Below are 13,392 nucleotides of genomic sequence, written 5' to 3'. Positions count from 1 at the left end.
GTCCTGGGAATTGGATTCTATTCCCCTTAATTCACATTTTAACCTACTCACACTTGTGACATCTGTTCTTGAAAAGTGAGCTATGAAATCTCAACATGCTGTAAAAATGTGTCAAGGTGATTTTCTTGGAAACTTTTCCTTCTCCTCTCTCACAAATGCCAGTTCAGTAAACAACACCCACTAGTGACCGGGCGGCCAAAGGTTCGTCATTGTCTCCCTTCGCTGTTAGTCTTGATGAGAAACAACCCCGTTTTCCAGAATTCTCGAGTTAGCTTGACTCTGTGCTTTATTTTCTGAGGGAAGCAGCCAGACTACATGTAGCACAAAACCTGTCACAGTTCGCATTTGGTCCGAGTGAAACTACTCTTTTAATTCATGACACTAGCATTCTTTACAAATCCCATCTGAGTTTTAAGCACACCACCGGGATTCTTGATCTGTCTGCATATTAACGTAAAACAATCTGTTTTCTTTCAGTTTGGAAACAACAATAACTACATGAACATGGCTGAGGCAAACAGTGCTTTCTTTGCAGCCAGTGAGGTAGGTGTCTGTCTTCATGCGTCCGTTCACGTTTCGTGTGTTATTTGGATCATTTAAAAGGCTGGAAGGGAAAAGCAGAGTATCAAATTTATCTCTCTTATGTGGTGCAAGGTAACGACTTTGGAGGAGAAAAACCTTTTGGAAAAGAAAATGACCTGACAAGACTGTCACTTATCCGGAGGCTGTTAGGAACGTTAGCAATTCACACACATCTCTTGATGAAAAGAAATGTACATGCCAACAAAAGTAAATATGTAAGACAGCACATAAAATCTGTCTCTCCAAATTGGCATCTAAGCAAATAAGTGGTTATTTTGAAAACTAGGGGGTGGAAGAGACTTTTAATAGAAAGTATTTCAATTCCACAAAGCTCTGGGGATAATTTCATTAAGTTGCCATGGTTTGGGAAATGGTGTGGGGGAATATAGTATTATAGTTTCTGGGGTCTTCAGTGGGAGTGATGTGAAGGGAGTGTTTCGTTTTCTTGTTAGATCCCCGTAGACCATTACAGTACCTGGCACATAGTAGGTGTTCAATCAATACAGAGAGATGGAAGGAGTGAAAGGGCATGCTCCAGGACTTGGTCATAGCAGGGAAGACTGGATGATGGCTCTGGGTTTGTCTACAGCTTTACTGGTACAAATGGAAAACAAACAAACAAACAAACATCTTCTTGTTGCTGTTTTTACTGCATTCCCTACTTACTGACCTAGGGCTGCTGTCTGAGCTCATTGGCCTGCCCTTCCAGAAAAACCTCCATCTTGATTAGATCAAGAAAACGGTTTCCTCACAAGTGGCAAACGGTGAGATCTAAGATGCTAGAACAAGAACAAGCAGGTGAAATTGGTCCAAATGGAACATTCCCTCTTGTGGTCCCCGTAATAAAAAGTCTTCATTTTCCAAGTACGTTCACATATAGGAAACCGAACTAGCTTGACCCCAGAGGATGGAAATCATAATGGCTTTGTAAATGATCTTGGTACAGGGAGGCAAGTGGTATGAAAGAAATGAAGTTTGCAAAATTATTAGAGAAAAGGGGGAAGCGAGGATTAAGGGTATTCCTAGATTAATCATTTCTGCAGTGGCCATCATCTGTCTAACCAAGAAGACCGCCTACATAAGGGATATTGTCTGGCACTGGCTGCTGTGTTGTTTGTGATAATGAACACAAACCCCATCTGTAAGGACAACATGATGTTTCATTCTGTAGGATTTTTTCCCTACATTTGAATCAAACATTGATGAAAGCTCTACTGCCAGCAGCTGTTCAGAGACAATTTAATTCCAGCTGTGATAATTCACCGTGTCAGACATTGGCTGTTATATGTTGATACAACAGTTCTCCAGATTTGCATTTTTATCAAAAGGAACAAATGTTTTGAACATTTCAGTACAGATGGTATTTAACCATGTACATACTATTTTAACATGTTCAAGGTAAACACTGAAAAGTCAGTATCCGTAAAAAGTAATCACTATAGACTCGGAACGACTAACCTGATAGCGGTCAGATGGCTGAGTCACAAAAGTCAGTGTCTTTTTTGTTGGTACTGGTGCCATACGTGGTTATTTTTATAATCGCAGATTTATCCGGTGTTTGGGGTCACTCGTTTCTCTAAGGAATGCTTAATTTTACCTCTCTTTTAAAAGTGGTTTAACATTTTAGCATTTTCTTGGTGATTTATTATAATGTCACTTTATTAGGTTATGCTACAGCAATATACTCAATTCTAACTTAAAATTAATTTGTTTTTGAAAAAATTATACCATAGGGACACATTATTCGTAAGACACCTCTCTGTTCCTTAACGAAAATAAAAGTGAAAGCCTCCTTAATTTTGACCGCCTAGCATAAGACGTGCTTTATGTTAGAGTTTTTAAGAGCTAATCTTACGCCATGATTTCACTGTACATCTTGAACAAAAAATAAAGCCCAAGTAAATGTTAATGCGCCACATTACAGCATGTGCCTAATTTCCCGATCATTGCGTTAAAAGTAAATTTATTTGGTTTTTTAACATTTTAATGAGTGCAAACTAATTCAGGAAGACTTTAGGTTTGAATGCTGTGAAGTCGAAATTGTGCCTGAAACCAATTCCCTTCACATAGATATTGCCCTGTAGATAATGCCACAGGGACTGGGATACTCTGAGTTGGAAATTCACACATTTGCTTTATGTTTTCTGTCTGTGTCTTGATTACCCTGACCATTTTTAAAGTACTTTAAATATTTATTGAAATAATATTTCAAGTGTTAATTACAGTGGTAATGAAAACAGCCAAATGCCACATATCAAGAATGAGTGTTTATCCGTATTGTTAATGTGATATGTTAGATTTCATTAAGCAGTAATGGGGTAGCAAATGAGTCACAAATTACAGTTGCATCTGTTACTAGACCACATTAGTGCCAAAATAACGGCAAATGCAGCCATAGGGTTACGTTCATTAGCCAACCACGTTTGTGGCCAATCCATCCCTTTGTGTTTGGGAACTCGGGGTACCACAGTAAGAAATTGACGTCCTTTGGGGGGGTCAGTATTAGAATAAATATGTCAGAGAATCTAATACTTCATTCTAGCTTTCAGACATGTTTTTGTGCTATAATGTTTTTGCATATATCGAATCTGCTGAGAACCTCAAGATGTTCACCTGTCCCACCATAGACTCCCATAGCTTGTGACCTCTTTATTTCTGGTGAGATACAATTAACGGTGGACAGGTTCTATATGCACAGAATGGTTTTTTTTTTCCTTCAGTTTGTTTCTATTTTCTCTCAAGTGGTTATTATGTATCATCATTGATAGTTCGAAGAATGATGGTTTTCCATTCTTAATTAGTTCTCTTAACCGATTACAGCAGATCCAAATTAACTTGCACCGGTTAATTCTTCAAAAAATGGTACTAATACTGAACTATAACTTTGATCCTCTGAGCTAGAAAGAATATCTGACCCCTTCACCCTACCCAAAAGAATATCCTAGACCTTGACTACTGCCCCCCACCCCCCCCACCAATCTATTTTAAGAAAGGTGGTTGGTGTAATAGAACATGGAAGCCCTCATTTACATCAAAAGGCCCCGTTTTAAAACACTGTCTTTAAGGATCTAAGGTCCTTATTTACTTAGGTCTTGAGAGATAACACTTGCTTAAGTAAATGAGCCAGTACAGTTAGTACATGTATATCAGTGTATCTCTGTGCTCATTCTATAGATAGTCTTCCAGACTTGAAGACTCCTAAAAATGTTCTGATAGGTACACATTAAAATCATCATAAAAGCGAATAACTCCCCCTTATTATTTTAACTCTCCTTTTTATTTTACTTAAAATAAAAGCACTGGGACCTTTTAATATATGCTCTGATAATCCTTATGTAAAATTTTGTATTCTGAACTGTAACAATTTCCATAGAAGCGTTCTCGGCACTTGGGAATATACCCATAAGGAACTTTAAAAAGCAAACCACCAATTTCATATTACTTGTTTTATATGTTGTGGCAGAAAGTAAACATGTGTAATGTTCACTCCTGGATTAATGTTGTGTGTGTGCACCACAAAATCGTCAGCATTTTATGAAGCATGTGGATAATGTAAGCGGTTTGAGCTGTTTCGCTAACATATCAATAAACTGGCAATTTGTTATATAGCCAAATCTAATGTCTCTGATGCTCCAACTAACAACAAAGACAGATGTTGCTAATTAAGTACGCATTAAAAAACTGTTAATACTGATACTCCATTAAAACCATATGATAATGAGACTTAAATCTTTAATCAGAATGATCAGCAAAACTTTATATATGGAAATCTGTGTTTAAGATGTTTTCATTTGAGAAATAAATATTTGGCCTAGCTATGCCGTGTTTTCATGCAAAATCTTTCTTCTTCCCTCCAAGGAGAAATAAGATATAGGAATAGAATATGAAGATGTCTGTGTTTTGTTTCCTTTTAGCAGACATTCCATACGCCAAGCCTCGGGGATGAGGAGTTTGAAATCCCCCCTATCACGCCTCCTCCAGAATCAGACCCTGCCCTGGGCATGCCCGATGTTCTTCTACCCTTTCAAGGCCTCAGCGATCCGTTGCCTTCCCAGGGAAGTGAATTCACACCCCAGTTTCCCCCTCAAAGCCTGGATCTTCCTTCCATAACAATCTCAAGAAATCTCGTGGAACAAGATGGCGTGCTTCATAGCAGTGGGTTGCATATGGTAGGCACTACATTTATTGCTTGAAAGTGTTTTTTTTTTAATCATTGCACTTCTCATGGTAAAGACCAGGAGTCTATGTTCTGAAACGTGCTCCGCCTACCTACTGATGGACGTGAGGATTGTTCTTCCTAGTGCCATTTCAGTGCAGGGACAAGAGGGTTATGGGTTGGTTCATGATCACTTAAAGGAGGATGACCCAGCAAGATCCTTCCGATTTGAAATGATTTTCAACAAGTCTGATTCGTTGGCTTGGAATTAGCCAATCTTCCCTTGGCTTTGGTTTACCACAGAGATGTCCTCGAGTTAGAAGTTTGCCCAGGAGAGATTTGAGAAATGGAGGCCCTTATCTGGTGCCAAGGTCTTTTGCATTTGTTGGATTGTGACATGATGTTTATTATGGTACATGTTCTGTTCCTACCTCGAATGAAATCTCAAACTGTGATACGGAGAAAGGGAAGAAGAATAATTTCTTATAACCAGCAGAGGAAAATATAGAGTGAGTTATTGTGTGAAATATACCTAATTGTGTTATTTATTGTCATAAACACGGAATAAGGCACTCCAGAGAGCCAAGATCACTAATGCAATAATTTTGGTTCCATTTTTCTTAGTGTGCAATTATAGTCAGCAATCACCAGAGTAAATCTGCTTAAGTATTTTAAACTCTTCTGCTGGGATTTTTTTTTTTTTTTTTTCCCCCTCATAGCGTATAATACATTTGTGTCGATCTAGGTGAGGTACTAAGCAGACATTTTAAAACAAGATTAATAGTTTATAGGGCTTTTTTTTTTTTTAACCCTGATAAAATGAAACAGATGTGTTGGTATAACAAAAAACAAATCCTATTGCTTGTTTACATATTTCTCTGCACATTAGGACCACGCCAATGATGTTTATTGGTTTCATTGTTAATTCCCCAGATAACAACAGATGATTGCAAAGTATGTAGTAGATTAGCGGTGTAAAGATTCAGCGTGCTCTCTGAAATGTAAGATTGCTTTCCCAAATAGGATTGACGCAACATAATTTTCTTTTGCTTGTGATCTCTTGTGTTTGAGCTGAACATCGGGTTTTTAGTTTTCCTTTTTTGTCAGAAAAGAAGCAGCAAGCAGTCAGGAAAGTGGTCATTAAGTATTCATAAATGTTCCTCACCCTCACAAATAATTGTTTCCTGTGGACTTCCTTACATTCTTGTCCCTTTGACACTGGAATGGAGGGTTCTTGTCCTCTGTTCCTCTACAGTCAGGCTTGCAGTGTGGTGCCTGGAAAGTCATAAAAATAAAAAAGGGTGTTTAGTCACCAAGGGAGTTTACCAGGGCTCACCATTATTCATAGATGCTCAGCAAGGCCGATTGAAGTTGCAGAAATGGTTAAAAGACCATATCATGCGTGCTAAAATGTGTATTTTATTAAATTGGTAAATATTTATTAATAATATAAGAATCTGCCTTTGAATTAAACATCTGATGAATTACCTCGCCTTAAAGCTATAAAACTGTTATTGCTGCTATAAAAAAGTGTAAAGGAGGCATTTTGACTATGAAATTTCATTTCATGGTCAATTGAATTTACTATATTGGAAAGAACTAAAGATGGAATCATAAAATAATTATGATATTCACATACACTTAAAGAACAATGCTTTCACGGACTGGCCTTGGGAGAGAGGACTCAATTTTTAATGCTTCTTTTGTAATGTATTGCTAATCACTAAAGCAGTTGAATTATTTCATTGATTTTTAAGGGTATAAGTACTTTAGCTAAGTGCATGCTGTTGTCATGGTATTTACATGGGCCTCATCACATTTATTGGTGCCTTTCTGAAGTTTCGCTGAACCTGAGTGATATTTATTTTGGCTTGAAACAAACTAATCTTGTTGAAAATTCTAGTAGAATTTCACCTTGAAGAAATGTCATGGGATTTTAAATCACAAATGTTGGAAAAAATAAAATGTACTTGGACAGAATTATGATGAATACAATGTGTCGTTGGCTTTGTTCTATGTACTACCTGACATGTTCACCTATAAACTTGAATTCAGAATCGCCAGAGGCATGGTTAAAAATAGGCTATGTCAAGGTTCTTCTATATCTCCCTCCGGGTACCGAGTTGGCTGGCTACATCATAATACTCCACAGCAGCTCCTCAGAGATTTCCCTTCGGAAGGTCACCAGAAAAATAATAAATAATACTTTATACATCATGCATTCGGCTTCCCAGTGTGCAGTGGATATTTCATACCTTATGCAAGTAAGAAGTTTTATTATCCAAATGAATATGGCTGTCTGTTAAGGTTTGCTGTGGTGAATTAAGACTCTCATAGAAGAAGAAAAGCCCGCTTGTTTGTGTTGTATCGAACCAGCTTTTCTTCAGAGCTTCATTGGTTTTCCTTTAGAAAGACTGACAGTTTTGTCACATTACTGATTAGCTGCATTTTTGTTGGCAACAAGCACGACGTGTTTATCTTCCTTAAATTTATGCCATCATATTTAAAAACAGAAAGCAGGAACAAAAAGGAGGGATTAAAAAGAGCCCAATGATAAGCATTCACATTTCAAAATATGCAAATAATGCCCTCGTAGTCAGAAGCAAATTGTTGAAAAATTGAATGTCTATGCGTTTGTGAGTTCAAAGAACAACCTTGATTTGCTTGTGGCGGATGTGTATATTTTCAAACAGGATGTGGTCGGCAAGTCAAAGCCAGCAGTATATTTTGGTTAGAAAAATCTTTACCTCTAAGCATTATTGTCAGTTCAGATGATCATCTGGAAATTATTTTAATCTACAAAAGATTGCAATTCTAAAAATCTACAACGTGCGCTCCAAAGGGTTGGCTGGTTTTTTTTTTTTTTTTTTTTAACACCTCTCTATAATCTGCCCAGCCTGCTGAGTAGCATTGACATCAGTAGTACATCAATTTCAGAAAGTGGATTATTTTTACTAGACAGCTATTGTGACATATTGGGTCAGTCATAAATGAAAGATATTCATGCAAGCATGCAATACTTGTAATGAAGTCTCACTCTGACCTTCTGTATGATTGATTCTGTAATTTAGTTTTCTCAGGCAGTGCCTGAAATGAAATGAAATCATGTTGAACAAGTTTTGAATACCCACAGTGCACCAGGAGAAGAAAAATCTGCAGCCCTAGAGGCTTGAGAGAGAGCAGCTGAACGATTTATCTCTGTGCTATTATAGCCTTTGCCAGCGTTCAACATTTCTTTCTTTTTTTTTTTTTTTTTTCTTATTTGGCTTAAGTACTTAATTCTGCAGGTAGCTGTAAATGGGAAAATAAAATGCTGTTCAGATTTAAAATGACAGGACAGGAGTATGTGCAGGGGACTGATAAAATATCTTGAATAGAACTGACCTTTCATGTAGCTGAAAGTTACTGGGGGATTCATCCTCATAATTACCATATAGATTATTTTTATTTCTTTCCTGCAATGAAACATTTCAGAGAGCAGTAGTGCTGATTGAATGAAAATTGAACTTGTTAACATTCTTTTCAGCTTAGCCTGTTGTACATAACAGAAGGTTAGCTTTGATGAATTTCAGAATTCTCTTTGATATCCAAGAAACAGACAGGAAAATAATTGTCTCTGGTCTGATATTTTGTATGCCCCCCAAAAGAGAATTTATAAAACACACTGATAATTCACATACTTTTTCTTCATACATTATATTTCGTGTTTAGAGGACTGACATTTTCAGTTTGATATTGCTTTGGATTTCATTGTGATACCACATGTTTATAGAAAACGCTACTCTGGTCGCTCTGGTAATATCAAACGTAGTGTGAGGGAACAGAAGAGGATGGAAGTAAGGGAGGTGTATTTGAGTACGGGAGTCTCTGTACCTAGTAAGGAAAAAGAAAAAGAGAGATAAACGTCCTATGGAAGAAACGCATGCCCAGAAGAAAATTAAAAGCTTTTGAAATATTCATAAGACTCTGAGGTCACACTCTATAGACAGATGCCATTTTTGACCAGAGAAATGGGAATATAGCAAAATAACACATCTAAAATTACCAGGCTTGTTTTCCAAGTTTTACTTTTTCACGCCATCATTTGTTGTGGCTCCAGTTTCGAAGTTGAATTATTTTTGTTTTTACGAAATGACTTCCATGCCGTTTTTGTACTTTAAAAAAATCTTACATTTAGAGAAATAGACTTTCAATTAATACATTGTTTTAGCAATGTTGCCTAATGTGTTACAGATAAAACAGTTATTTCATGGGTCATTAATGTGTTTAATGCGTGGAACGTTCTATTAAAACAGGCCCTTATTATTGTTATGAACATGTTCATTGCCATTGTCAATAGGGTCTGCAGAGCTGCATTCCACAGGATTGCCTTGTAGCCACTGGAGGGACCAACAGTCTCTCATACAAATTGAATGATGACTTCGTTTAGATTTATTTTTGGTCAAGTGATGGTCAAAAAGCATTCTTATTCTAAGTTAACACCGGAAAAGGCACAGCTTACCTAAGCAAAACACTCCCTTTGAGTGGAACTAGTTCAAGTCCAGATTGTAGAATTGAAACGGTGTGAACCTTTAACAGATATTTGCTGAGACCTACTAAGTGCCATATGTTTTTCTTAATCGTTAGAGACTACACTATTTATAAAGTTGTTTTCTTGGCTACCAGTGTCTGTTCCATGTAATACAAAAACCACAGGGTCTGATGACTATTTTACAGATGTTTATTGTCCAAAGTCACTTTCTAAAAAATTTTTTTAAATGTTTTTATTTATTTTTGAGAGAGAGAGAGAGAGAGAGAGAGAGACCGAACACAAGCAGGGGAGGAGCAGAGAGAGAGGGAGACACAGACTCTGAGGCAGGCTTCAGGCTCTGAGCTGTCAGCACAGAGCCCGACGCAGGGCTTGAACCCACAAACCGTGAGATCATGAGCTGAGCCGAAGTCAGTGCTTAACCGAATAGGCCACCCAGGCAGGTGCCCCCACAGTCACTTTTAATTTAGCTGTTACTACACCTTGGCAATTGTCTGCCAAAAATGCACAGGCCGCAGACATTTTTTATGGGCTGCCTTTCTTTGTCGAGCAAATAGCCTTGTACCATACACCGCTTAAAATAAATATTCTTTGTTCTTCTTGGCCTGTAAATACTCACTGACCCTGAACATACGTGTGCTGTCTTTAAGGTCAAGTTAACGTTAGGCTCATCTATTAAAAGAGGAGCGTGTTCCAAACTTTTCCGCTAAACCTGCTTAGCTTGCGTGCAGTATGACACATGGTCACGTGTTTGATTTATAACATGCAAGAAAAAGCATCGTTAGAAAGTTACACTGTGATTTATTTCTCCCTATCTTGGTTTTAGCATGTCTAATCTATAGCTACCAACTATACTGTGGTATTGCCAGTAACTCCCAGTGGGTCAGGGACAGTAGAGACACCATTTCCCATCCCTCAGATTCCCGAATAAAACTGGCTTGAGGACTCCAGTGTTTTTTCAGAGGGGTGGGTGTTACTTTCATGCCACTGCCCCATCCTTTTATGCATGGCACCTGTCGCCCTTTGACACGGTTTCCGTTGCTTGTTCACATCCTGTCCCCTCCTCTTGCCTGTGTGAAGTGGGCAGAACAGGGTCTGGGCTGGAATACAATTCCAGGCTCTCAATAAATATTTTATTCGTCGGATATATGCACGAATGAGAGAACGACGAAGGAATGCGTATTTGCTGTGAAGAGAATACCTTGACCACTAAATAAAGAAGTGGAGGAGGAGGGCTTAAAGTTACAAACAGCTGTGAACACGAAATCCCCCTTTAAACTTTCCATTTAGACCTGAATAAAATAAGCAGAGAGCTGACTCCTTGGTAAAACAAAGGAGTTACAGGGTATATCGCTGAAATACCATTAAGTGTTTTATGGTAAACTCTTGGAAATTTTGTTTTGCTAAGAAACTATTAATTAGCTCTTGGGAAGACTGTGTTTCACAAAACACTCATGTGTAGGTATGTTTGATTACAACCCTGAGAGTAGCTATTAAGTAAAAATTATCTATTTTGGTGAAGTTCAAGTTTGTGGTATCAAAGGTCTGTAATTATCATTGGTATGCATTTGTCACACCTGTGTTTGTTTCAGGGTTCACTGGGGTTCGGAATATACTAGCTTTGCAAGGCAGCTCCTTGCTGTTCACTTGGAAACAAAGTTTTAACATTGCAATAGACAGAACTTAAGTTAATGGAGCATAAAATTACCGGGCCTGAATTTCATATTTGTACTTCTCTGATCTTTATTAATATGAAGCAATTTTTATTACTGATAATTGTTTAATTGCTCCGTTTCTCAAGAAATATTGATTGAAAAAAAAACACCACAGTGAAAAATGTTACTTAGTCACACTCGCTAATATATTTGGGTTATTTGCTTCTTAATTAGATGCTATCCTCTCTTATGAAAACCTAACATTGGATCGTTACAGAGAATATTTATTTGCATGGAAGGTGCGTATCAGATGTTTCAAAGTCCTTTATGATAAAAATCAACCCAGACAGAAGTCAGCACCACTGTCGTGAGTAAAAGGAAATAAAACAGAGTAATAATGTGTGGTTTTAAAAATAAGGAATCAGTCTGAAAGCCTCTATCTTCCATTTGCACAAGAAACCAAAACCCAACGCTAGAGGATGTGTAATTACATAGTACTGAGCGGGCAGCACAGAGATAGTATAATAAATACCAGGGGTGAGAGGGAAAAGAGTCCCTGTTCAGGCACCAAGATGTCATAGAGGCCCAGACCCTTGCTCCAGACCTGATAGAATGAGTGAAGACAGATTTTAATATGTAGAGGAGGGAGAGTTTTGTTGGCTGAGAAAGTCTGAACAAACTGCTCGTTTCCCGCCCCCACACCCCCACCCAGAATCCCCACCTATCTTTATATGAAGTATGGCGGGGGGTTGGGGCGGGCGGTAATATCCCGTTGTGATTCATACAGGGAGGACATTTTTCACCTTGCCAGCCTCCTTCAATCTTGATTAAGTCTAGGAGAAAGTCTCGGTTTGGGACTAATAAGTCTTTCACTCCTCTTTTATCTTTCTAAATAAGAGAAAGCAAGGCTCACAGCCTTAGGCAGGCCCCATACCTTGACCGTAAAGGTGTTGTTTCCTTTCCTTGGTATTTATTTGGCAGTCCATTGATGCGGGTGTCCCCGGTTTTTAATTTATGCTAGCGATCCAAAGTTTCCTTTTTATTTAACCTAAAACTCTTCAGATTTTAACAGTTCACTCAAATGGTTAATGTTCAGTAATAGACTAGATTTCAGGCAATTTAAGAAAATGAGGGACCACCACCAGAAATCTCCATTCCTTGGTTTCCTGTTAAAAAAAAAAAAGAAAAAAAAAAAAAAGACAAGACAAAGAGGCTCTTTTATCAGGTGGAGAGAGGAGCCAGTCTCAGCTGAGCACTCCCCACACCAAGACCTACACAGGCCATGAAGGCTTCGTTGAACTGTACTTCTAGGCAAATAGAAGACCCTGCACGTCCTATTATTTTGTGAAGCCCATGGCCTGTCCATTCAGAAAGAATTGGGTACTCTCCAAAATGTAGGAAATGTAGGTTAAAGTGTTAGGATATATATTTATATTTATGTTAATTTATATTGTAACCAAATTGTCCCCCACTGATTTCAATGGGTTGCCCATGAAGTGCAATCAGTTACTATCTATTGGAATAAATAATCCCCCTAGATAGATACAAAGCCTTTAAATTTATCACGACATCCTTCTACACTATGAATAAAATCCAGACTTCCTAGGATCGGCTACAAGACTTGTCACCTTATGGCCATTCCTTGCCTCTACAGCTTCAATGCCAGTCTTGCTTTTCCTGGCCCAGTAACACTGGCCCCTCCTTTCCTTCCTCATGCACCAGGCCTTTGCACATATTCTGCTCTGCCTTGGATGCTCTTCCCTCTTTTCTAGCTTAGTAGCTTCTATTCTCCCTTTATACCTCAGCCCTAGTGGGTCACCTCCTCAGGAAGCCTTCCCTGATTACCCCCACCCTTTGCAGCATCTGGCTCATTGCCACCTCCCCAGTCCACTGAATGTCACTCTTCACCCTGCCCAGCCTGCTCCCATCTGTACTGGCATCCTTTCCATTTCTCAAGCAAGCGAAGCTCTCTCCCACCTCAGACTTTGCACATGCTGTTCCCTCTGCCTGGAACATGATTCCTGTACCCTTCTTTCCTGGCTAGCTCCTCATGCTCCAGGTATCTGCTCACATGTCCTCACCAAGAAGCCTTTCGTACTGACCCCTCAAACGTAAACCCTATTCTTGTGCCAACTTTTTTTCTTTAACCTACTTATTTTCCTCACAGTATTTATCGCAGTTTGTGTCTTGTTTATGCAAATGTTTTCTATTCTTACCAGCAAAACATAGGCTGCGGACACTCCCTCCACACCCAAGATGATGTTTTCCATTATGTTTGTCTAATGAAGCAGTTCTCAAATGAGCGGGATTTTGCCCACCAGGGGACATTCGCCAATGTCTAGAGACATTTTGGCTGTCACGATCAGATTGGGGAGTGGAGGCTCCTGACTCCTAGTGTGCAGAAGCCAGAGATGCTTCTAAGTCGTCTACAATGCACGGGAGACCCCTCCCCCAACAAAGAATCATCCAGA

At 38.7% G+C, this 13,392-nt stretch overlaps 1 protein-coding gene across 1 annotated transcript in view; it reads left to right on the top strand.

Moving 5' to 3' along the window:
• The first annotated feature begins 307 nt into the window (after positions 1-307).
• TOX3 (TOX high mobility group box family member 3) overlaps positions 308-13,392 on the top strand; it is a 29,785-nt gene continuing 16,700 nt past the window's right edge. The window contains exons 1-2 of the mRNA XM_049622014.1: positions 308-543; positions 4,497-4,751. Coding sequence (XP_049477971.1) covers positions 499-543; positions 4,497-4,751 — 300 coding nt within the window. The 5' untranslated portion in view covers positions 308-498. The remainder of the gene's footprint in view (positions 544-4,496; positions 4,752-13,392) is intronic.

This window comes from Panthera uncia (genome assembly GCF_023721935.1).
Source record: "Panthera uncia isolate 11264 chromosome E2 unlocalized genomic scaffold, Puncia_PCG_1.0 HiC_scaffold_19, whole genome shotgun sequence".
In the NCBI taxonomy this organism is placed as follows: Eukaryota; Metazoa; Chordata; class Mammalia; order Carnivora; family Felidae; genus Panthera; species Panthera uncia.
This window is presented reverse-complemented; position numbering and strand designations above follow the sequence as displayed.